At 46.2% G+C, this 22,184-nt stretch overlaps 3 protein-coding genes across 3 annotated transcripts; 2 read left to right on the top strand and 1 right to left on the bottom strand.

The window, feature by feature from the left end:
* Positions 1-132: 132 nt before the first annotated feature.
* Positions 133-3,939, top strand: LOC120672799. The gene is made up of 12 exons (XM_039953391.1): positions 133-402; positions 525-577; positions 736-804; positions 925-1,021; positions 1,500-1,567; positions 1,938-2,039; positions 2,315-2,404; positions 2,559-2,633; positions 2,718-2,750; positions 2,916-2,990; positions 3,397-3,450; positions 3,562-3,939. Exons 1-12 carry the CDS (start codon positions 357-359, stop codon positions 3,667-3,669), a joined length of 870 nt encoding a protein of 289 aa, XP_039809325.1. The 5' UTR covers positions 133-356; the 3' UTR covers positions 3,670-3,939.
* Positions 3,940-4,111: 172 nt separating this feature from the next.
* Positions 4,112-11,363, bottom strand: LOC120672798 (glutamine--tRNA ligase-like). Its single transcript, XM_039953390.1, has 22 exons — positions 11,035-11,363; positions 10,301-10,348; positions 10,118-10,189; positions 9,907-10,006; positions 9,391-9,486; positions 9,155-9,216; positions 8,970-9,071; positions 8,797-8,889; positions 8,518-8,670; positions 8,379-8,434; positions 7,538-7,715; positions 7,200-7,397; positions 7,023-7,121; positions 6,802-6,933; positions 6,548-6,684; positions 6,328-6,427; positions 6,150-6,245; positions 5,919-6,019; positions 5,685-5,790; positions 4,870-4,959; positions 4,609-4,738; positions 4,112-4,515 (listed from the first exon to the last, which is right to left on the bottom strand). The coding sequence occupies exons 1-22, from the start codon at positions 11,176-11,178 to the stop codon at positions 4,418-4,420; spliced, it is 2,391 nt and encodes a 796-aa protein (XP_039809324.1). The 5' UTR covers positions 11,179-11,363; the 3' UTR covers positions 4,112-4,417.
* Positions 11,364-18,530: 7,167 nt separating this feature from the next.
* On the top strand, positions 18,531-22,154 carry LOC120673234 (acyl transferase 9-like). Its single transcript, XM_039953992.1, has 2 exons — positions 18,531-19,247; positions 21,116-22,154. Exons 1-2 carry the CDS (start codon positions 18,822-18,824, stop codon positions 21,941-21,943), a joined length of 1,254 nt encoding a protein of 417 aa, XP_039809926.1. The 5' UTR covers positions 18,531-18,821; the 3' UTR covers positions 21,944-22,154.
* Positions 22,155-22,184: the final 30 nt, after the last annotated feature.

Here is a 22,184-nt window from a genome sequence, read left to right as displayed (position 1 = left end):
CGTGTTTGATCGCAAAAAGAAGAAAAAAAAGCTGCCGTGTGGCGGCAAGAGGCTTGCGAGTTGAGACGAGCTGACCCGCGAGAGACCGCCAGACCAGTAGGAATTAGGAAAGTTCGGAAGTGGCCGCAGCCACGAGTCCGTCTTGGACACGCGCGCGCGGCCCTCGCTCGATTCGTTGTGCAATCACGATCCGAGTTCCCCTGATGGCCTGATCCCCTCGATAAAGCGTGCGGCGCCTTAACCCCCTGCCCAAGCAAGCTAGGGTTTAGCACTTTAGAGGTTCGCCTTCCTCCTCCGATCCGTTCGCCGCCTCGTGGTCCGACTACCCGCCGCGGGGCGCGCGCGGAGCCAACGCAATGGCGATGGTGCAAATCGGCCGAGCCGCCCTCCTCATCGGCGTTGGTGCGTAATGCCATACATACACGCCGGTGGTTTCATCGGCTTCGGTTCTTACCCGCTCGCCGGCAGCCCGCTTTGCTTTGCTTTTCCCTCACTTTTTTTTTCTGTTCGATCGTGCGCTGCAGGGGTGATCGCCGCCAGCAACCCCAAAGTCGCCGTAATCCTCGCCGAGCTTCAGGTGCGTGCGTGTGGTTAGAAATCACGGTGCTTCCTCCATCGATCGCGCGCCATGCCGCTCCTCCGATCGATCCCTCGGAGTGGTTACGTTGGTTTGGTTCTCGATCCATGCTTGTGTGCGCTGAATCCTGATCCGCGTGGCTGGCGGTGGTCTCGCAGGGGTCTGCGCGCGAGAAGGGAGCGGACGCGGCGGGATCGGGGGAAGCCGTTGCGGCCGACGCCGCTGCTGTACGTCATTGCGCTCAACGCTGCGCTTGTGAATCTACAATAATTATAATAATGCAGTGTTCATTGATGATCGATCTCACCCCCGTATGGCTTGTGCGCTTGTGCTCCGATTTGTTGTAGGAGGCTTTGCAGTCCCAAATTGCTATGCTGGCTAGGGATGTTCGGCAACTAGCATATAATAATGCTGTTATTCAGATGGATATGGGCAACGGCGGAGGTATGTCAAACTCAGCTGCGCTGAGATTGTTTCTTCTTCCCACACTTAGTTTTGCTGTCTTACCATCCAATGTTCCAATCCTGTCTTAGCATGCATTGAATCGTCGTCCTTTACTAAATCCACTGCATGCGAACAAATAAACTGAACATCACTTCTGTAATTTGGTACCAAACATGCATGTGCCAACATAAGCCTGCACTGCATGCGAACAAACTGAACATCTCTTCTGTAATTTGGTACCAAACAACAAACATGCATGTGCCAATATAAGCCTGCACTGCATGCAAACAAACTGAACATCTCTTCTGTAATTTGGTACCTAACAGGCATGTGCCAACATAAGCCTGCACTGCATATTAGATGTAAAGTTGTGCATGAATATAAATAAATTTTGTGCGCACTAGCCATTTTGTGAATATAAGCCTGCCTTTTGTTTATGTTTTGTAATGATTAAAACCCTCATTTCTTCTCTTGGCAGTCGGATCAGCTTTGATATTACCTGTTGCGGCTGTTGGTGCAGTCAGCTATTGTTACATGTGGTGGAATGTAAGTCTGAACCCGTCAATGACAGTTATAATGGTTTTAACGAAATTTTTATTTTGTCAACCTCTATAGATATAGCAGAAAACGCATGTGTCCGGTGTTGTTCCTTCCAAAATGAAAAAAAAATTGTATGAACTATATGAAGTATGTGTGCATTTTTGTTGAACTATATGAAGTCTCATGAAATCCAAAATTTTGCTAGATGACGTCATTGTTGTATACCATTATACATAGTTACATTAAACAAATGCTATATATTATTTTAAACCATTTTTATTTACTTGAGCTTGTTTTGTTCTGGTTGAGTACTTTTTGGAGTTAGTGGTTTTTGTTTGATTAACCATAATTTTTCCTGGACCTGCATATTTTTCAGGGTATCACCTTCTCTAGCCTTATGTATGTCACCAAGCGCAATATGGCTAATGCTGTTGCAAGTATGACTAAGCATCTGGAACAAGTGCAGGGCTCTCTTGCTGTAAGTATTAACAGCGTCCCTTCCTAGCAAAGTCAGCGTCTGATTTCCCTTAATTATTAAGAATGTGTGAAGATTAACAGTATAGGCTTCTAGATAATGTTGTGCCACAATAAATTAGTTGGATGCTGAACTAAGATTTAAATGAAGTATTATCTCAATAAATTAGAAAGAAAATTCAATGTTATTTTGAATTTTGAGGCTCTGTACTCCTCAAAAGTAGCTTGTGGGATTCTCAACTAATTTATTCTAAACGTATTTAATGCCAACTTGTGCAGGCCGCTAAAAAGCACTTGTCCCAGCGCATTCAGCACGTGGATGATAAATTGGAGCAGCAGAAGGAGATTTCTGGCCAGATAAAAGATCAGGTATTTCTTGAACTTTCGTAATCCTGGAAGAATGTACACTTATTGAACCACAACTGGTGTGGATGTCCGTACACCGATGTGAAGTTATTTTTGAGTAATTTCACATAATATGAATGTGCTAGTGCTTGTAATCTCATATGCCCCCTTCATTCAGGTTACTGGTGCAAAGTTGAAAATCAAGAACATTGGATCAGACATGGATAAAATAAAAAATATGGTTATCGGTCTGGTAAGCAAATGGACTTGCATTTGATTCTCTCTCATTTTCACTTTTGCGGTTGTCTTAGCATACATTTATCTGCTGTTTCTGCAGGATGAAAAGATGGATTCAATTGAAGCAAAACAGGTAACTTATTACCTTTTTTTAGCACCATTTGCATAATCTTCAATTTGTTGTAAGACAGTGGAAGTAAAGGATTCCATGATCTTCCCTTAATGGATGATATAAACAAAGAGCAGTAAAGTACTGTCTGTTCTTCCTTGATGATGACTAATAATATCTTATCAACAGAGCTATTCATGTGCGGCTGTGGATTATCTTTGCAAGTTCATAGAACAAAGGGGTCAGAAGCTGCCAGAACGCTTGGTATGTATCCCCTATTTCTGGTGCCAACATCTTGGAGTTGAATTACACCATGCATCCTATATTGTTGTTGTAGAAAATCATATAGATAGAAAAAAGAATACGAATTGTGCTAGACTTGTTTTTCAAGTATATTTTGTTGACAGCTCATTGTCCTTCCCAACCCCACTATATTTTAATCTACCTATAGTTTATTTTTGATATATCGACTGCATTCACCTACAAAACTCATGCCAAGAGAATGCTGCCAAATGCAAAACTGTCAGAAAGAATAGAAGAAGAAATTCGGTTGATGTTTTTCTGAGTGACGAGTCCTGGAGCATGACCAGTGCTGTTCATTATTGCTTCAATAGCACTGATCATGTGTGCAGACCTGTTTTTTTATTCTCTTTTTTTTTCGTTGGTGCAGGAAGGATTGCAACGAACAGTAAGGCAAATTGGGTACAACCGCTCAGAGTTGCCGGTTGGTCCTGTCCCTTTTGTTTTCCTTAGTTGAACGAATGGCTGACATTATTATAGAAGGAATTATTCCAATTTGGTGGAGGCTCACGTGGAAATTTTTGTTTCTCAACAGGGTCTGGGGTTCGGGCAACTGCTGACGATAGAATCAGCGAGCCCTGGCACAGAAAGAATAATGCTTCGGTCCACGAGCATCAGCTCGGCACGTCTGATCCTGCCTTAGATTGAGAGTGCGATCAAGGCAACGGATGCGCTTAATCGCACCTTGCCCAAATTTTGTACAGCTCTGAGTTAGATAGAATGGTAGATTAGATGATTTTTATGACTGCTTAGGACTTAGGATTGAGATGGCATGTCCCGTCCTGGTGGTTTATTTTGCCGTGTAGTATGCCAGTTTGTCTATTGCCATCACGCGACTGATCTTTCAAATTTTCTAACACTCAAAGCATGTGTCATATTTCAAAATTTAAACACTTTTGTGCGTACGCTAGTAGTATATGATGTGTGTCATGTTTCAAAATTCAGACACTTATGTTCGCCTGCTTGCCTTCCCTACTTTTAAGGGAAAGTTTGCCACGACTTCAGTCAGTAACTTCAGCTCGCTATAGAAAGTGCCGCGCTAATTGTCTAAAAAAGAACAAGAGACAATCCAGATTAACTTTCAATTAACAATTAAAAAACTAACCTTTGGTATTCCAAATTATGATAGTATATATGTAGCGTTTAACTGCTGACATCCTAAATCATATGTATTTGTAGCTTTTTGCACAAATTGGGTACACCAGCACTGATACGATCATACAAAATCAGATTTCAACCAAAGCAAACAAGCTGCATTCACATGCACATTTTACAAGGAGAAAGGCCTTTAAACTGTTTCATGGATTACACTATCATTTCCTTCACAAATTGTATGGCTCAGGTGCGCCTCTGCAGTCTGCACCCAATCAAAACTCAAAATTAGATAGAAGTCACTTGGGTCCAGCTTTCCCAAATGAATCACGGAGGGTAACTGTTCTGTTGAACACAAGCTTCTCCGGCGTGGAGTCAGTATCCACAGCAAAGTAGCCTAAAACCAGAACAAGGTAGATCGGTTAGTTGAGTCGAGAAAACCCAATGAATGATGTAAAAGCATATGTAGGTTGTCTAGTTCTGAAATTACCAAGGCGCTCAAACTGGAACTTGTCACCCAGAACTGCAGTGGCAAGTGACGGTACAGCATAAGCATCCTTTATCACCTCTTTTGAGTTCGGGTTAAGATCCCCCAGCCAATTTTCCAATTCACCGGGATTCTAAATGCAGAGCAACAAAAATGTCAGTGACTTTCGGTGTAACAAGCACAAATGCAGAGCAACAAAAATGTCGGTGACTTTCGGTGTAACAAGCACTTGAAATATGAGTAACAATGTAAGCCGCACAATACCTCTGACATGAACAGTTTTTCGAACAATCTAACTTCCACCTTTAAAGGCTCGACGCCAGGTGTTGGCTCAGCAACCCAGTGCAGAACACCCTGTAAGAATTGCAAGCCAAGTCAGTCATCTAAATGAAGTCGAGTACCCCAACTAGATTTATCTTATCTGCAAAATGTCCAAATAGCAGAATCAAGCTCACACAGTTTCAAAGAGATGGGGCCTTAACCACCCACCGAAATGCCCACTTTGTGATCAGGTTGGAGAAACAATTGATCACTTATTGGTCTCCTGTGTCTTCACCCGACAGTTCTGGGTCCACACCTTGCAGCAGTTTGGGCTGCAAACCTTGGCGCCACAGTTGGATGATCACTGCTTTATTCATTGGTGGGGGGAAACTAGCAGCAGGTTCTCGGGTCAGGTTCAAAAGGGAATCAATTCCATCATTATTCTAGGATCTTGGTTAGTGTGGAAGCACAGGAATTACTGTGTTTGATGGAGGAACTCCTAATTTATCCCGGGTCATGGCAGCCTTTAGAGAAGAGGTCCAACTGTGGTCTGTAGTTGGGGCTCGAGGAGTTTCTTATCTCCTTGCCCTAGCTCCCACCTCCTAATTGCCCTGTGCAGGTGGTCTGGTCCTTTAAGTGTTTAGTGTGTCTAAGAGAGTGTGTTCTTCCTAGGGTGTGGTGTGTTACAGACCCTTTATCCCTGTAACATTTTTGTTGGGGGCTCTTTCCCCCCTTTTCTTTCTTCTTAATATATTGATGCGCAGCTCTCCTGCGCATTCGAGAAAAAAAGTTTCAAAGAGATTCCAGTGGACTGTTACCTTAAGTTTAGAAGTCTTCAAAGGGTCATATTCAGCTCGAATTTCGACAATATCATCAGGACTATCACCATAGATAACATCTGTGCATTTTATGGGGAATGCATACCTAGCAACCAAAGGGGAAAAAAGTCATTTTACTGTAAATATATAGCAGGTGAAATAGATAGGCAAGTGGATCCAGATAAACTTTCTCAAAAAAAAGGGGAGGGGGAGGAGGGGGGAGGGGGGGGGTACCTTAGCATGACAGATTTACCAGGGGCTAGCCCATAGTAATCTTTTGAGTCCTTTAGGCGAAAATCAGTTTTCTCAATGTAGACAGTTCTTGAGAAAGGAACCTGCAGAATGAAAAAATGTGATACATTTATGAGTAAGAATTTTGGTTTCCTTAAAGAACATTTCACACAGCATTTTAAATTGAAGCACAGCAACAAGAGATTGTTCTTGTACAGTGGAAATGAGAGGCACCTTATAGTGGGAGGAAGCATCAGTATCAGAAGCATCAGGCCACATTTTCCCATCTAGGTCCAGTACTTTTCCTTCTTCCAAGTTGGTTATTACAACCTAAAGTTAAAAAAGACACACAATGAGTGATAATGGACTACAAAATGATGGCATGATCCCGAACAGGAACTGAACACCAAACCTTTAGAGGGCGCAAAACAACCATGGTTCGAGGAGCTGTTTTGTTAAGCTCTTCCCTGATGTGATATTCCAGGCGGTCAACGCGAATTAAGCTATTGTCACTGTATATAAACACAAAAAAATACATTCAGAAAAGCAGAATAATAGGTGTCAATAGTTACGTAATTATGGATAGACCAAACCATGTGCAAGTGTTCCATAACAGCAACTCGTATTTGTACCTTCTTGTTATGCCAATTCCACGGATAAACGAATTAATCGCAGTTGATGATACTCCCCGCCGCCGGAGTCCTGCCAATGTCAACAAGCGGGGATCATCCCACCCATCTACCCATTTCTCCGTCACAAGTCGATTCAACTGCAAACAGAACAAGGTCAGATGGACAATGCTATGACATAATGACATTATTAATAACAACACATCATCAAATCAACTAGAATAGCATGTTCTTCTCATTTAGCTTCATTGACTTGCCTTTCTTTTAGACATCACAGTATTTGATATGTTCAGCCTCGAATATTCCCACACATATGGCTGATAGAGGCCCAAGGCAACAAGCAGCCAGTAGTATGAAGGGCGACGAATGTCAAACTCAAGCGTGCACAACTAACAATAAGGAAATAAACACGCTTAGTTCCTCCCATGTTATTGTTAACCCAGCTCAAAACTATTAGGAAAAGGAACAGGAAAATTACCGAATGTGTGATGTTTTCAAGAGAATCCACCATGCAATGAGCGTAGTCATAACTTGGATAGATACACCACTTGTCGCCAGCATGTGGATGAGGGGTGAACTGTATGTGTACAGATAATGAATTCAAGTGCTCTGTGTTACGAGAATTAGGTTATTATAGATGAGCACTGTCACTTACTTTTATTCTATATGCTATTAAGTCAGACATATTTTTGTTCTCATTCTGCATGTCCTGCTTCATTCGGAGAGTTGCTGCACCCTCAGCAATCAACCCACGCCTCATGTCTTCAAACAATTTCAGTGACTCTTCAATTGGCCTATCTCTCCATGGACTATTCATCTTCTTTTCCCTGTACTCCTTGATTTCTTCAGCAGTCTGGTAAGTAGACACAAGTTACTAAGCAGGCATTTTATTTCTCAAGGACTCAATACAAATATCCTTTTCCCTACAATGGCACAGGTCATGTGCGCTTAAATCACTATTGGATCAAACAATGAAAATGAGGTGGAATATACCTGGTGATCCACGTAGGCTAGCCCTTTCCGTATTAACTCAATAGCATGCTCATACAAAGCTTGGAAATAGTCACTAGTGTATGTTACTTTGTAGGGCTCCCATCCCATCCAATGGACAATTTCCTGAATGTGATCTATATACTCTTTCTTTTCAGCTTCTGGATTTGTGTCATCAAACCTTTATTCAAACAAACAAAAAAATGGAAAAGAACTGAGGCAATAAAAAAAACTCGACCTGCGAGGGGCTAGCCGCCCCCCGAGCATTCTTATAAGGAGGCCTTCTAACGCAGGCCGAGAAACCCCCCGAACCCCGGCTCTTTCTGACCTTGGGTCTGGTGCCATTTCCTGGAACCGTTACCCGGGCCGGGACCGTTACCCACTGGGCCGGGAAACCGTGACGCCAAGCCGGGCCAGGCTGACTACACAGCCCAAGCTATCAGAAGCACAGCGAGGGGGGTTTTTTCCCACAGGCGGGGAAATTCGCCCCGGTGGGGGTTCGAACCCCCCACCTGTGGAGTGCCGCCGGTTGCTTCGCACCACATGGGCTAACAACCTTAGGCGAACTGAGGCAATAACAATATCTACAAACTATAAATGAAGTAAAAACCAAGCACAAGTCTCACAGAAATGTAGGGGGTAAATAAATGTCGTATAAACAAGACAGGCATAAATTTCCATGATCTACGACATAAAACTAGGAAAGGACAAAGAAGAAAAGGAACTCTTCTAATGCATTCTATACTATAATTATATACTCCCTATAGCAGCATTAACAGCCATGAACATTCGTAGGAGTCGTAAGTTTGCTAGAGGAAACCATTCCCAATGGAAATCTCATTACCTAAGGTAGCAATGACCATTTCGCTCCTTCGCCAGCCCAAAATCAATAAACATGGCCTGTGTGATGAAACATGTAAGCGGATACCTCAATTTTAAAATTATGGTGTGCATGGAAATGCATTCATCGAGATTATTAAAACCTTGGCATGACCAATATGAAGATATCCATTAGGTTCTGGTGGGAAACGGGTCATCACTTTTCCTCCAGTTGCCTTCAGATGTTTTTCTAAAAGTTCTTTTGTGTTATGTGCTCTCCATATATTTCCACTGCTGAAAAATATTTCTGTATGAACCTAAATCATAAGAAAAAAAATCGCTGAAGTAAACTCATTGTGATGGGAAAAAAACAAATTAACAAAATGACCAAGGTGCTTGGGTGTATAATTATGATTTATATGTCCAAGAAGAGTGGAGCATACCTTAAAGTTTTCTTCTGGCTGGGGAAATATAGTATATGGGTTCAATTCCTCCTCAGATGGTGGAGCAGAAGTGGCAACTTCAACTTTTTTCTCCTGCATTACACAGAAACCATAACCAAGTCATCAATAAATCAAACCACACTACTGTAAACTTGGATGGGCAGCTTGCCAACCTCGACTTTTACTGGTTTTTCCTTCTTCTTTTTCACAGGTTTTATATTGTCAGCTTCTGTCTTCGGGCCTAGTATTTCTGCAAGCCTCCTGTCAATTTCCTCCTGTGCAAGCAGAATGTGCTGATGTTAAAAACAATAAAACACAGACCGAACAATTATGTTTTGTATAGATAATTGCTTTGCACCTTTATTGCCTTAGCATCACCCCACGGGTGTCTCTTCCTAACCTGTCCGCATAGGGTACCAACTGAGGAAAAGGACGAGATTAAGGATTAGTTCTGATGGTCAGCGATTAGAAAATTACTAAATTAACTAAAAGTGTGTTTGTGATCCAATATGACATAAAACAGTGAGCATAATGCAGATTTTAGATTATAAATTTGGTTGCAATTTATCGTGCAAGTTGGATTGGAAGCCGAACCATTTATGTGATACCGCTGCTCCTTTATAGCTTCCATATTCTCCTCAAGTACATCAGTAACAGTTGACTTAATCTCCTCAATAGAAACAACCACACCTGCAGGCACAGCATTGTGGCCTAGTTATAAGATAGTCAAGTAATATGGACTACAAATAAACTATTAACAAAAGTAGTGTCGTTCGTTATCCAATAGTCAAACTTATCAATGAAATCATTATTCTCATAACGTCTAGTGTTTCAAATCAAATGGACTGAGAGTCTAAGAAAAAACTACTTCCTGTGAGAGCTTCCAGTTCCATCTTTACATTCAATCAGAAAATGTATAATTCAATCAGCAAACATATAGCAGCAGCAACAACAAAGCCTCTCAATCAGCAAACATATGTATAAAACAAATCCTCAGTATAGCGCATATTATAACCTGGTAAACCCGGTGCAGCATCAAAAAATTCTAAGAGTTATGTATAACGCATATTATAACCTGGTGCAGCATCAAACAATTCAATGGAAACATACCTACACCACATGCTTCTTCAAACTTCTTGACATCCAGAGAATCAGGACCAGTATTAGAAAGAAATGACAGAGCAGCATCCAGTTGTGCAGGGTTCTTTATCTGAAAAGGGATTTCATGTTCACATAATCAAGACTGACTGGAGTAAGAAAACACTATGTTGGCACCCACAAAACGAACACACAGAATTCAATAATAAAAACAGGGGCATACCTTTGTTGACAAGACATATTTAATAAGGGCAGGACGATGAACAAGTGCATTAGTTGGGTACTTAGTGGCGACCTGATTCACACATAAGTTCAGACTTAGGAGTTACGTATAAAAAATAACTTCAACTACTGTAAAAAAAATCCAAAACTAATAGACGCATGATTCATTGGTCCAGGTGCTTACTGCATAGAGAAGATTGCCAACTGATTTGTCACATTCCTTTATACCAGCCTGTTGACAGGTAAGACCAGTTAATTAAAAAGGACAAAGCAGCATGTTTTCAAGAGATTAGCAGTGCAAGATGTTAGAATAACAATAAGATAACATCAACAGTTATGCTAAGTTCATGAAGAAGGTGACCCTAATAACTAGCATGAGCAATCATGATGTCTGAATTCCTATCCTAAATAACATCGTGTTGTACCGAATTCAACCGGACACACTAGATAGAAAATGACAAGTTCCACTGGACAAGTCATAAAGTACTGCAGCAGTGCAGCATTATCTAAACAGGTTTATAGGTGGGGGAAAGGGCTAAATGTGGCAGCACGAGGCAAGCCTAGAAAAAACTTTTGGCAAAGGATCACACAGACGGTACAGCTGAAATCAAGCAAGCACGGACCAGATGGTGCTGCAACAAAACGCTAAATCGGTAGCAGATTTGCAAAACTAGGAACCAAAATTACTCGCCACAGTTCACAATCAAGCCGGAATTAGCTAAATTAGGCAGTACGGATTCTAAAACATATATCATATATAACGTGCATTTGTACAAAATAAAAATGGGCACCTACTCCGCACCCATAATTGTGCCAACAAATCACACACCCGGAACAAGCTAAAATCCAAATTAAACCCCGAAATTCCACATCAACAATAGAGACTACCACCAGCGGAGACCGGACAGCGATCCTGACCTCGGCTATGACGGCGGCGAGGTTGGCGGTGACCTTGCTGTTGACGAGCGCGTTCTCCGCGGTGCGCTGGTCGAGCCCGAGCGCCAGCAGCGCCTCCAGCGGCAGCGCCGGCGCCGCCTTCTCCCCGTCTCCCCCGGTGCCCATCTTCTCCTCCTTCCCTCCCGCTCCCGGCTCCGGCGAGCGGCCCCGACGAGCACCCGCGCGCGCTAGGGTTTAGGATTCCGGCGAGAGGAAAAGGCAGCGGAGCGCGGCGGCGAGAGGTGCTCGTGCCTCGTTTTGGGTGGGGGGATTGGGATTCTGGAGGGCGGGCGTGGGTTTGGACTAAACCCAAGTCACCACCCACTAGTGCTGCTATATACCGAGGCCCACTTGTGCGGGCCGGGCCCACCAGCGGGGGGCGCGTGGGCATGCGCGTCACACACACGGTGTGCGACGGCCGACGGGTTTTGTTGGCTTCCGCTTTCCGTTAACGCGAGGCGACGGCTGGGATCATCGACTGGTGCTGTTGTTTGGAGCCGCCGTGTGATCTGGGCCGTTCGAATATAGTGCCGGTGCCATGAATACCTTTGAGAAACTTGAGTTCCAAGATACTGCTACGCCGGAGAGGTTGACGTTGGAAGCAAGACCGTCTGGACCGGATCAGCCGATCACGGACTTGCTGCCACGGAACCCATGGGATCAGATTCCATAATCCACCAGTCCACCACGTAGCTAGAATATCTCTTCTCTCTGGCGTCGAGACTGATGTCCAAATTGAAAGGAACGGGTGGAGTGTGATACAGAATGATATTTTTACAAGAAATTTGTCTATACTCTATTCGTATCCGTATAGTTTCATGTATTTCTCAGCTCCCTCGATCGCTCCGGTACGGTATGTAACGTCCGCATACTGCCTGGAGAATTATAAAAAAATATAATGCATCGCCTGTCAGAATTACAGAAAATAAATCTGTCGTGTCTGGCTCAATAAGAAGACTATCGATAGTAAATTTGCCAGAAACCAGTCGCTAACTCGTTACCACAGGACTCTACCTCTATTGTGTTGGAAATGGAGCTAGGAGGCTTTTGAGTGAGCAGTGGTGGACTTGATCATCTAACTCTCCGCTTTATCTGTTCAGAAACCATGGGCCGATATCGACCTACCAATAGCTGGATCTGATTCCCTTCAAAGTCGTAAATTTTTTTTTCTTTTTTCAAAGCATATCGGACTGCAGTACTGCACCGCTATAGTTTTTCTAAAATATTTTATAGAGACAAGCTATACAAGCAGTGTCATAGCATTTGTGGTAGTTCAGCTATAGTATCTAGTTTATATGCACGCAAATCCACTCTATACACACACATCTCACTAACATTCTACATACAAACAAACCTATACTCATATAAGAGCAAGTATTATGGGTAACTGAGAGTCTACGTGAACCAAAAGAGAAGAGAGTGGGCGTTTGGTCATACGCCCGCTCAAGCCGACTTAGAGGCTCGACATGTACTTTCATTGGTCGAAGTAGTGGGCTCATCAACATTATTGTATTCCTCCCCGCCAGCCGCCGACGTGACTATTAACCTTGCTCTAAGAAACCGCATCCTTCTCGGTCTCTGGGAGTTGGGAGCACGGCAGACTTTCTATAATCCGATGTTTCGCTACTGCTCGTTGGGCTAGGCTCATAGACACGTATCCAACGGGCTTGTTAACAAACTACCAAATCTAGGCCCATCAAGTCTAATAATTATGAGGTTTGAATTCTCTCTTGGAAATCGAAAAGCCCAAATTGAACTGAGCTGAGTCTTTGTTTTTTTATTTATCCAAACCGGATTGATTTTATTCCCTCCATTTTTTCAGAGAGATCTATGAATGCCTGCGCACAAGCATCCTATGAACGTCTACCCACAAGCATACTATCAAGGGCGAGGCACATACATACAAACACCTATAGGAGGATGGGCCGATAAATCTCAAGATTAACAGAGAGTCAGTACAAATAAATAAAAAGATGAAAATTGAGGAAGAATTAAAAAGAAAATAGAGTCTCCTTTTCGACAATTACACATTGCATGTGGACTCTTTTTTCCATGTGCGGTTATGTGTCACTTCAGGTGATGGTTTCCCAATCCATCACCTGAGGCCGCAGTAGTTCATTTCGAACCGACCATTATCTTGGTGGTGTGGTGCAAGCCAGTTGCATGCATGCACAAGCAGACGAAAATGCTGATGTCATCCACTACATGCAACTCCTGAAACTAAAAAAATTATAATTATTAAAATGAGCGTCCAGATTAAATTTGGATTGTATCATTATCTTTTTTATGAAAAGATCTTCAAAACAAGACCACACTTGTCTATGTTTGCACGATATTTTTTAACATATTTTTCTAATACTAAATAATTAATTTCAGCTACTGGGAACAAATATTTTAAGAACACGAACAATAATTATTTTATGTGAATAAAAGATTAATATAACGAATAAATAATAATATGCAACAAACAAAATATTACACTTCGCAAACTTTTAAATATATATATGATAAATAATAAAAAAATGAATACCGTGAAGAAATGGATCTACAGGATGGAACAATTTAATCTATAAAGTGAATAAATAGTTTAGCGTTGCGAACAAATTAATGAAAAAGAAATATCTACCAAAGTATTGTAAATAAATAGTAAAAATAATAGGAAGGAAAACAGTACAAAAGAAAAAGAACAAATAAACAAACAAAAAGAAGAATGTCTTACAAGTGCCTGATAATAGCTTTGCGTTGCGTCCGTTGCATGCGTGCATTATTTTCTCCAAAGCAAGCTAGCTAGCAACCCACATTGATCCAGATTGATTTCATCAGGCAACCATCTCCTATCCGTGCGGATAAAGGCGTAAAGCCCTACCAGGACCAATCGCAGGTCGTTGCCGGTGATACATCTGCGACGCTTCCACCCGCTGAAGGCAAAAAGACGAAAGGGAAGCAGCAACCAGCAGCCATGCATATCAGTGTGCTAGCTGCTACTCAGTAGGCACCGCATCATCCTCCAGTGTATCAACATCGATCCCGTGCAGGCTTGCAGCGTAGAGCGTACGTCTGGCGCCCGCGTTCCATCCATGGACATGGTAGGTCGTCCTGCTCTCCACAACCTGTTCATCGCGTCTCGCTCTGTCATCGTGACCCCTCCTGCCCTCCTGGTCCTGGCACGTAGCTTCACAATTCAATCTGGGGGGGGGGGGGGGAGGGGGGTTAACAGCCAGCAGGTTTAGGACCAGCGAATTAACTGTGACAGACCCGCCGAGTTAAAACACTTAATTAAGCGCAACCGCCATTATTTAAACACATCAGACGTATTAGCTTAATTAAGTATAACTTGACAGACTGTTTCCAACCCACAGGCCGATCGAAACACACCAGAAGTCTCGCACAAGGCGAGCGCAGAAGGTATCAGTATGATAAAATATTGTAAAATAGTAAATAATATTAAGACTTTTACGAAACAGCTTTAAATTTAAAACTTACAAAAGAAAAAATAGCAGCGGAAGAGAACAGAGCATGTTTACTAGAGAAAGAACAAAACGAACTAAATAAGTCGAGAACTACCGAGACGTGAAGACAAGGCGCCACATCAAGCCCACCGATGTGAAACCTGGTCAATTCTTATACCTGAAATAGGGTAAATAACAAACTCTAAGCAACTAATACTCAGCAAGACTTACCCGACCAGTGGGTATAACTTAGCCCACATATCTAGATATGCAAGACATCTGGCTAGTGGTTATTTTACAGAAAAAGCGACTAGAGTAATTCCTTACTTTCATCATTTTAGCCCCAGATTTTATATAAATTAACCATAATCTATCATTTGCATAAACTAGCTATAGCAAATATGGTGGAGCAACAAGTATTAAATCAATGTAATAATCCTCCTATTTATAACTTGTCAGCCCAACATACACTACGATGTGACTCGGTGACCAAGGTACTTATATCCGAGAGCGACTGACGGCGAATCGATCCGATTTAACCTTACAAGGTAGATCTAACCAACACGGCATGCATAGGCCCCGTCAGACCACACGCACCAACCATTCCCCTCCCCGCCAGGAACTACAGGACCGCCCCACCAGCGTATAGTCAGCCGAGCCCTACGAGAGACCACTAAAAGTAAATGCATGCATCCCAATTCTCCGCGGCCACTCGACTACCCTAAGGGGTGGGAAGGAGTCTTGTACTTTCGAAGTAAGGCAGTACTCGGCTTACCGGTTTCGACTACCTCCTACTCCCGGCATGCAGCTAGTACAATTCAAACATGATCAGCAGGGCCAACAACGGTACGGTCCTTAGTCGACACAGACGGGACTAAGACACCCAGGAATCATGTCCTGCTGCCATACCTACATATCCTTATCATTCTCGTCCGGTCTCAATTCTCTATCCATTCCATATCGAATACACAACTCATGTACTGGAATATGAATATATCATATATCTCGCGAGTAACCGGAAATTACTCGATTTCTAATCATCCTATATCTCGCGAGTGACAAGAGAGCACTCGTCTTCTACCGGGAACCATTAAGCATAGCACTTCTATCGTCCTATACATACTAGTATAACTCAAGGAAATCTAAAGATCATGCAACCAGGGTTCCAAACAATTCCTAAACCTAATGCACAAATAATAAAGACATATTTAGGTGTCATAATTTGAAATAATAGGATGTGCACCGTGGTTTGCCTGGGGGTAACACTAAGTCAGTGTTAATGCTATTAAGGCCTTGTGCCCTTCTGACCTTGGGCCGGGTCTTCGGTTGCTTCAGCGGGTCCTTTCAACTTCTGGAGATGTCCATCGAACACCGTCTTGTGGTTCGGCTCCAACATCGCGTACTTCGCGTCCACACGTGTACATCTAGCGTACCTAAATGAGGTGCAATAATGCAGATGCATGAATATATATGAAATGCCAGCTAATGCACATGCATATGATACAAATTAGTGCAGCTAAACTTCCCTACTTACAAAAGAACCACACTCAAAATGAACTAGCTGGCGGACTGTCCGCTATGCGGCAGCGGACTGTCCGCAGCTCAACCTTGTCGACCTACCAGAACTACCAACGTTTCTGGATAAACTTAAAACTATACTACGGATTGTCCGCGATCCAGTATCAGACTATCCGCAGTTCACATTTGCCAACCCACCAGAACCCACGACGTCTCTAGACGAATTTCAAAACTCTCCGGCGGACTATCCGCTCCCTATTAGCAGACCGTCCGCAGTTCACTCTGCCAATCCACCAGAGACAACAACGTCTCTGGACAAATTTCTAATCTTACCGGCGGACCGTCCGGCCCTCCTTTGCGGACCGTCCACGGTTCATCTACGCGAGACCACCAGAGACACAATGCCTCTGGACAAACTCTATCCTAACTTGCGGACTGTCCGGCCCCCCTGAGCGGACCATCCGCGGTTCGTCTTTTTAACATCGCACGACAGGCGGCAGCAAGCGCGGCGGTGGCAGCCGTTCACCGGCGCCGGCGGCGCACAACGGAAGGGGAAAAAGGCCGGGGAGCACAAATAACTCACCACGAATCATTCCTTGCGGTCAGTTCGGGCGGAGGATGACCGAAAAAGCGGATCGACTGTGAAGCAAAGCTTCAAGCGGCTCCAATGGTGACCGGCGGTGGCGGGGGCGATTTCGGTCGGGAGAAGCTGGGCTGGGGGTTGGGGAAGGTGGAGGAGGTGCTGGGGAAGATGCTCGCGCAAAATCGAGGTATGGTGGCCAGAGGAGGGAGATCGAAGGAAGGGGGCGACGGCGGAGCGAGCGGACGAGCGGAGCTCGTCTCTGGTCGACATGAGGAGGAGAAAGAAGGAGATGACAGGCGGATCCCACAAGAAGGTAAAATATCTGGGTGCTCCATTAACAAAACATCCCGTGCTGCGTGTGCATGGCTCGCTTTCCTCTTCCTCGGCGGAGCACTACTCTTGCCCTGTTGAAAGGCGAGCCTGGACGGCTTCAACTTGCTCGATCGGCAGAGAGAGTGCTAGCTCCGCCTGCTGCAACTAGGCCACGTTGATGCAGGGCTGCGTACCAGCCGAACGGACGGAGGAAGCTGCTGCCAAAGGTGGTTGCTTCTTTTGATGATGATGAGTGAGTGCCGTGTCTGTTACCTAATGGCTATGGCTAGCTATCAATTAGCGGGTAAAGGCAGGATGCGATGCGCGTGGGCGTGGGCGTGGGCGCACGTCGCAATGACCAGCACCCTAATCTGCAATCCCTGCTACAGTTTGTGTGACCACATCATCTCAGAATACCCAACCTGACGAAGCCAGAAGACCAATGGATCGGAGTCGTCACCTGAGAACCTAGTCCATGCCTCACTGAATTTACGCCTACGTAGTGCGCTCATCAGGGTCGTGCAAGATCGTCTGTACGTTCTCTTCCATTCAGAACACATGCCTGTACCGAACCATACCAACTCCACAAGTCCACATGCTGGATAGTGGATACCAAAGAATTCCATTTCCATGGATCCATTCCCAGCCATCAGAGGCTGCACAGCATCCTACTGGCGGCCGCCGCCGACAGGTCTGGGTACAGCACGAGGGGTCACCTTCGCGTGGACTGCCAAGTGCCAATAGCTGCCAAGCACATGCTTATCCTTCCAACAAATGAAACGAGGGCGGCTGCGCCAACGCGATGTTGTCTCCATCGGGGCACGCACTCGGGCTAGTTTTCTCTGCATCCACTTGCTGGCTCGAATCAGTGGCCATTTGTAAATTTGACCAAGTTTGGCAACGAACTTTATTAAAAATGTCATTTTCGTCCTGCTAGGCATGCATGCATGCTGCCCACTTCTTCGGAACCACGCACGACGATTTATTTGACAATCTTTTTTTTTAACAAAAGAAATTGGTGACATAGAAATGCAAGTTCAGTTGGTAAGTTGTGAGTTGTTGGAGTAGTTTATTCCTTTCCGAGACCACTGCAGTGTGAGTAGATTGTAAACTTTGATCTATTCGTGTATCTGACTCGAACAGCACTTATGCAAGGAATGAGTCTGCAGTGTCTTTTTTTTTTTGCATTATTAGTCCTGCAGTCGCCTTAGCTTGTAAAATATGCCCACCCGTGACCCGTCTAATACTAGTGGTTAGACATCTCTGTCCAATTTAGAATGAAGATAATAGTAATGAAGCACTCTCTTTGCCCAAATTGCCCGAAGACTCTGTCGGCGCAGGAAGCATGAACACTCAAACTGCAGGAGTACGTTTCGTATTTGCGCCGGTGCAGTTTGTTACAACACCTCGAAAAAAAAAAGAAACTCAGCTGGCTCGATCAAATGTTGATTTGATCTAGTCTATATATATATTTTTTCATAATGGAAACATGTGGGAGAGCGATCTTTGCACATCATCACCACTCCCTGGATTTCTAAGTTTTTAAGTGATCTCTGGATTTGCTCGACCACGTCCATAATTTGTCACATCGAGACTCTTGATGACGACCGCATCCTCTGCCTCGACATCTGTACGTCAAACATCCATCCGGCGGCCGATCCCGGCCGTCGTCGCCACCGAACTGGCAACCGGAATTCCAACGCGCTCTCCCGCGGGCCCCGCTCGCCAGCGACACACGCGCCGAGCACTCCCGCAGGCTGCAAGGCCAGCACCTCCTCCATTTAAGACCAGCTCAAGCTCAGCGTTCAGCGAGGCTCCAAGCTCCCGCAACATCTCCACACAAGCCCGAGCCCCGAGAGAGGTAGAGCAGAGCAGGGGAGAGTAGTAGTCGGCGGCGCGCGGTGGACATGGCGGGCTTCAAGGTGACGCGGATCTCGGAGGGCCCGGTGAAGCCGGCGACGGCGACCCCGGAGGAGACGCTGCCGCTGGCGTGGGTGGACCGGTACCCGACCCACCGGGGCCTGGTGGAGTCGATGCACATCTTCCGGTCGGGCGCGGACGCGGCCCCCGGCATGATCCGGGAGGCGCTGGGCAAGGCGCTGGCCTTCTTCTACCCGCTGGCGGGGCGCATCGTGGAGGGCGCGGAGCCGGGGTGCCCCGCCATCCGCTGCACCGCCGACGGCGTCTACTTCGCGGAGGCCGAGGCGGACTGCAGCCTCGAGGACGTGCGGTTCCTGGAGCGCCCGCTGCTGCTGCCCAAGGAGGACCTCGTCCCCTACCCCGGCGACGACCGCTGGGGCGTCGAGCCGCACAACACCATCATGATGATGCAGGTAACCCGACCAGCCCGCCCAATCCGATTATCCGATCCCGCCTTGCTCATTCGCGAAGCCAAGCACGCGCGACGCGTGGGCGCGCGGGGGTGGCGTCGGCTCCGGCCGATTGCCGTTGCGTGCGGGAGGGATTTGCCAGATCCGGCGGTAGATCTGGGGAGGGGAGGCGAGGCCAGGCGGGCGGGGAGCAGAGGCGAGAGAGGTCAAAAGGCTCCGGGGAGGGAGGGGAGGTGAATTCGCCAGGCCGGGGCGGGGAGTTTGACCGTGTCGGTTAAGGAGGCTGCCACGTGGGTCCCACGCGCTGTCCGACCCCGTCGCACGATCGGTCGATCATACTTTCAGTTTCCAAAATTTTCCCACTTGATTGAACAGTCATCAACGGTTAGCTTGAACAGTGGTTTCGCTCGCCGCCGGCTCGCCGCACGACGTTTACAGTGGCTTGAAGTTTGCTGGGAGATTGCTCTGTTTCGCGCAAGTAGTTGGCGTGGTCCGTGGTCTGGCGCCACCATGACGAACTACCCAGGTCAGGCGCCGGCAAAAATGACCCCGGAATTTCAAATCTCTCACCTGCACGCCGCGCTACAGAAACAGAGCTGGTTTGGCTTCACACTGACACTGGAACAAGAACCCAGCGCTTGCAGGCTTGCAGCAGCCGAGCAAAGGCAATTTGCGAGCATCTCGCGGACAGGAAGCCACTGGCACCACCGGCCTTGCGACAGCAGCATCAGCGTGCCTTTGCTTCGACTCCAGGCTTGCTCGGCGCGGCGTCGCGCGTGGGGAGTTTGGTGGGCTGGTAGGCAGGTCCGCGCTTGCGTAGACGGCGGCTGGACTTGGGTTGCCGGAACCGAAAGCGACGGCCACGAGACGGACCACGGGGGTGGCCTGCGGAAAGAAAGCTTAGAGGAAGAGTGGTCTTGAGTTTACTTAAGGCTGTGTTTAGCTGATGAAAATTTTTGGATTTGGGTACTATAGTACTTTCGTTGTTATTTGGTAATTAATGTTTAATTATGGACTACTTAGACTTAAAAGATTCATCTCGTCATTTCTAGTTGAACTGTGTATAATAGTTATTTTCTTCAACTGCATTTAATGCTCCATGCATGTGTTCGAAGATTCGATGTGACGGGTGCTGTAGAAAAATTTTTGGAACTAAACAAGGCCTAAAATTCGTTAATTCTCTTTCTCGATAGGACGGGGAAGAGATATAACTCAGCGGTAGTGTCACCTTAACATGGCGGAAGTCGTCAGTTCGAGCTTGATCCATTCCATTCCCCGGTTTGCACGGCCTGAACGCACGGGCTCTGTGGCCCGTCCGGGGGGAGGCGTGCCGAACTGGCCATGCTACTATGCTAGCTCTTGACCAGTAGCTGACCGGTTGTTGTCGCTGCCAGATACTAGTGGCTTTCATCGGTTATTGGATGTGTTGCTTTGGAGCCAAGGCTCTTGGCCTCTTCTCTTCATACTTTCGTCCACCGACAGGGTTGCTGGGGGTTGTTGGAGATGAGATGTGTCGTGTGTAGACCGCTCGTGGAGACCTTTCTCGAGTGCTGTTGGTTGCAGCTGTGGTGCTTTGCCGCCGCGTGATGGCCATCATGCTTTGGCTTCCATGGAAGGACTAGACGGAGTGGCAACGGATTTTCTTGGTTCACATTTGTCGCTGGTCTCTTTCGGTAAAGCTAACTTGTTTGCAGAACAGTATGACTGAATAAACCAATTAGCAATGCTCGATGTCCAACAAAGCGTGGATTTGCATGAAGTTTGTAGGAGCTCCGAGCGAAAGTTTTCGTAGAAACTAGTAGCATGCCATCCTGTTCTGGCTCGAAATGCAGTACTGAATTCAATCCAATGACGTTCTTGCATTGTCTCAGATCACCAAGTTCACCTGCGGCGGGTTCGTGATGGGGCTCCGGTTCAACCACGCGTCGGCGGACGGCATGGGCGCCGCGCAGTTCATCAACGCCGTCGGCGACATGGCGCGGGGGCTCGCGGAGCCCAAGGTGAAGCCCGTCTGGGACAGGGAGAAGTTCCCCAACCCCAAGATCAAGCCCGGCCCGCTCCCGGAGCTCCCCGTGCTGGCGCTGGACTACATCGTCCTCGACTTCCCCACCGGCTACATCGACGGCCTCAAGAAGCAGTACAAGGAGCACAGCGGCAAGTTCTGCTCGGGCTTCGACGTGCTCACGGCCAAGCTCTGGCAGTGCCGCACCCGCGCTCTGAACCTGGAGCCCAACGCCGAGGTCAAGCTCTGCTTCTTCGCCAGCGTCCGGCACCTGCTCAAGCTCGACAGGGGATACTACGGCAACTCCATCTTCCCGGTGAAGATGTCCGCGCCGGCTGAGAAGGTGCTCGGCTCGTCCATCATGGAGGTCGTGGACATGATCCGGCAGGCCAAGGACAGGATGGCCGTGGAGTTCTTCCAGTTCGCCAAGGAGGAGACCGACCAGGACCCGTTCCAGATGACCTTCAACTACGAGTCCATCTACGTGTCAGACTGGAGCAAGCTCGGGTTCTCGGAGGTGGACTACGGCTTCGGGCCGCCAGTGTTCGCCGGCCCGCTGGTGAACAACGACTTCATCGCCTCCGTCGTCATCCTTAAGGCGCCGCTGCCGCTCGACGGCACGCGGATGCTCGCCAGCTGCGTCACCAAGGAGCATTCCGAAGAGTTCGTTCGTGGCATGAAGGCAGACCTGCCATGAATTTCTTTCCTTTTATAGCTGAAATGGCAAAACTCAACTGCAGGGAGATGAATGGTCACGCAAAAGATGCCTCTGTTTGGTTAATGCTGTTGTTACTTTTGGTTGTATTTATTTATCATATTGTCTTGGTTAATACTACTTTAGACAGCAAATTCGATCATTTGTACCATTTGATATGAGACAATAAAAGGTTATACTGTCAATTTGATTATCTGATGGCGTTTTCTCCTCTCCTTATCTC

Source organism: Panicum virgatum, chromosome 5N (assembly GCF_016808335.1).
Source record: "Panicum virgatum strain AP13 chromosome 5N, P.virgatum_v5, whole genome shotgun sequence".
In the NCBI taxonomy this organism is placed as follows: Eukaryota; Viridiplantae; Streptophyta; class Magnoliopsida; order Poales; family Poaceae; genus Panicum; species Panicum virgatum.
The sequence above is the reverse complement of the archived record's forward strand: the minus strand, read 5'-3'. Positions and strand labels throughout refer to the sequence as shown.

Coding starts and splice junctions, on each gene's coding strand:
- LOC120673234 (XM_039953992.1), top strand. CDS start 18,822: ATGGCGGGCTTCAAGGTGACGCGGATCTCGGAGGGCCCGGTGAAGCCG. Junction 19,248..21,115: donor ACACCATCATGATGATGCAG/GTAACCCGACCA, acceptor GCATTGTCTCAG/ATCACCAAGTTCACCTGCGG.
- LOC120672798 (XM_039953390.1), bottom strand. CDS start 11,178: ATGGGCACCGGGGGAGACGGGGAGAAGGCGGCGCCGGCGCTGCCGCTG. Junction 7,716..8,378: donor AATGGTCATTGCTACCTTAG/GTAATGAGATTT, acceptor GTTTGAATAAAG/GTTTGATGACACAAATCCAG. Junction 5,791..5,918: donor GGTAAATCTGTCATGCTAAG/GTACCCCCCCCC, acceptor TTTGGTTGCTAG/GTATGCATTCCCCATAAAAT.
- LOC120672799 (XM_039953391.1), top strand. CDS start 357: ATGGCGATGGTGCAAATCGGCCGAGCCGCCCTCCTCATCGGCGTTG. Junction 578..735: donor TAATCCTCGCCGAGCTTCAG/GTGCGTGCGTGT, acceptor GTGGTCTCGCAG/GGGTCTGCGCGCGAGAAGGG. Junction 2,405..2,558: donor CTGGCCAGATAAAAGATCAG/GTATTTCTTGAA, acceptor CCCTTCATTCAG/GTTACTGGTGCAAAGTTGAA.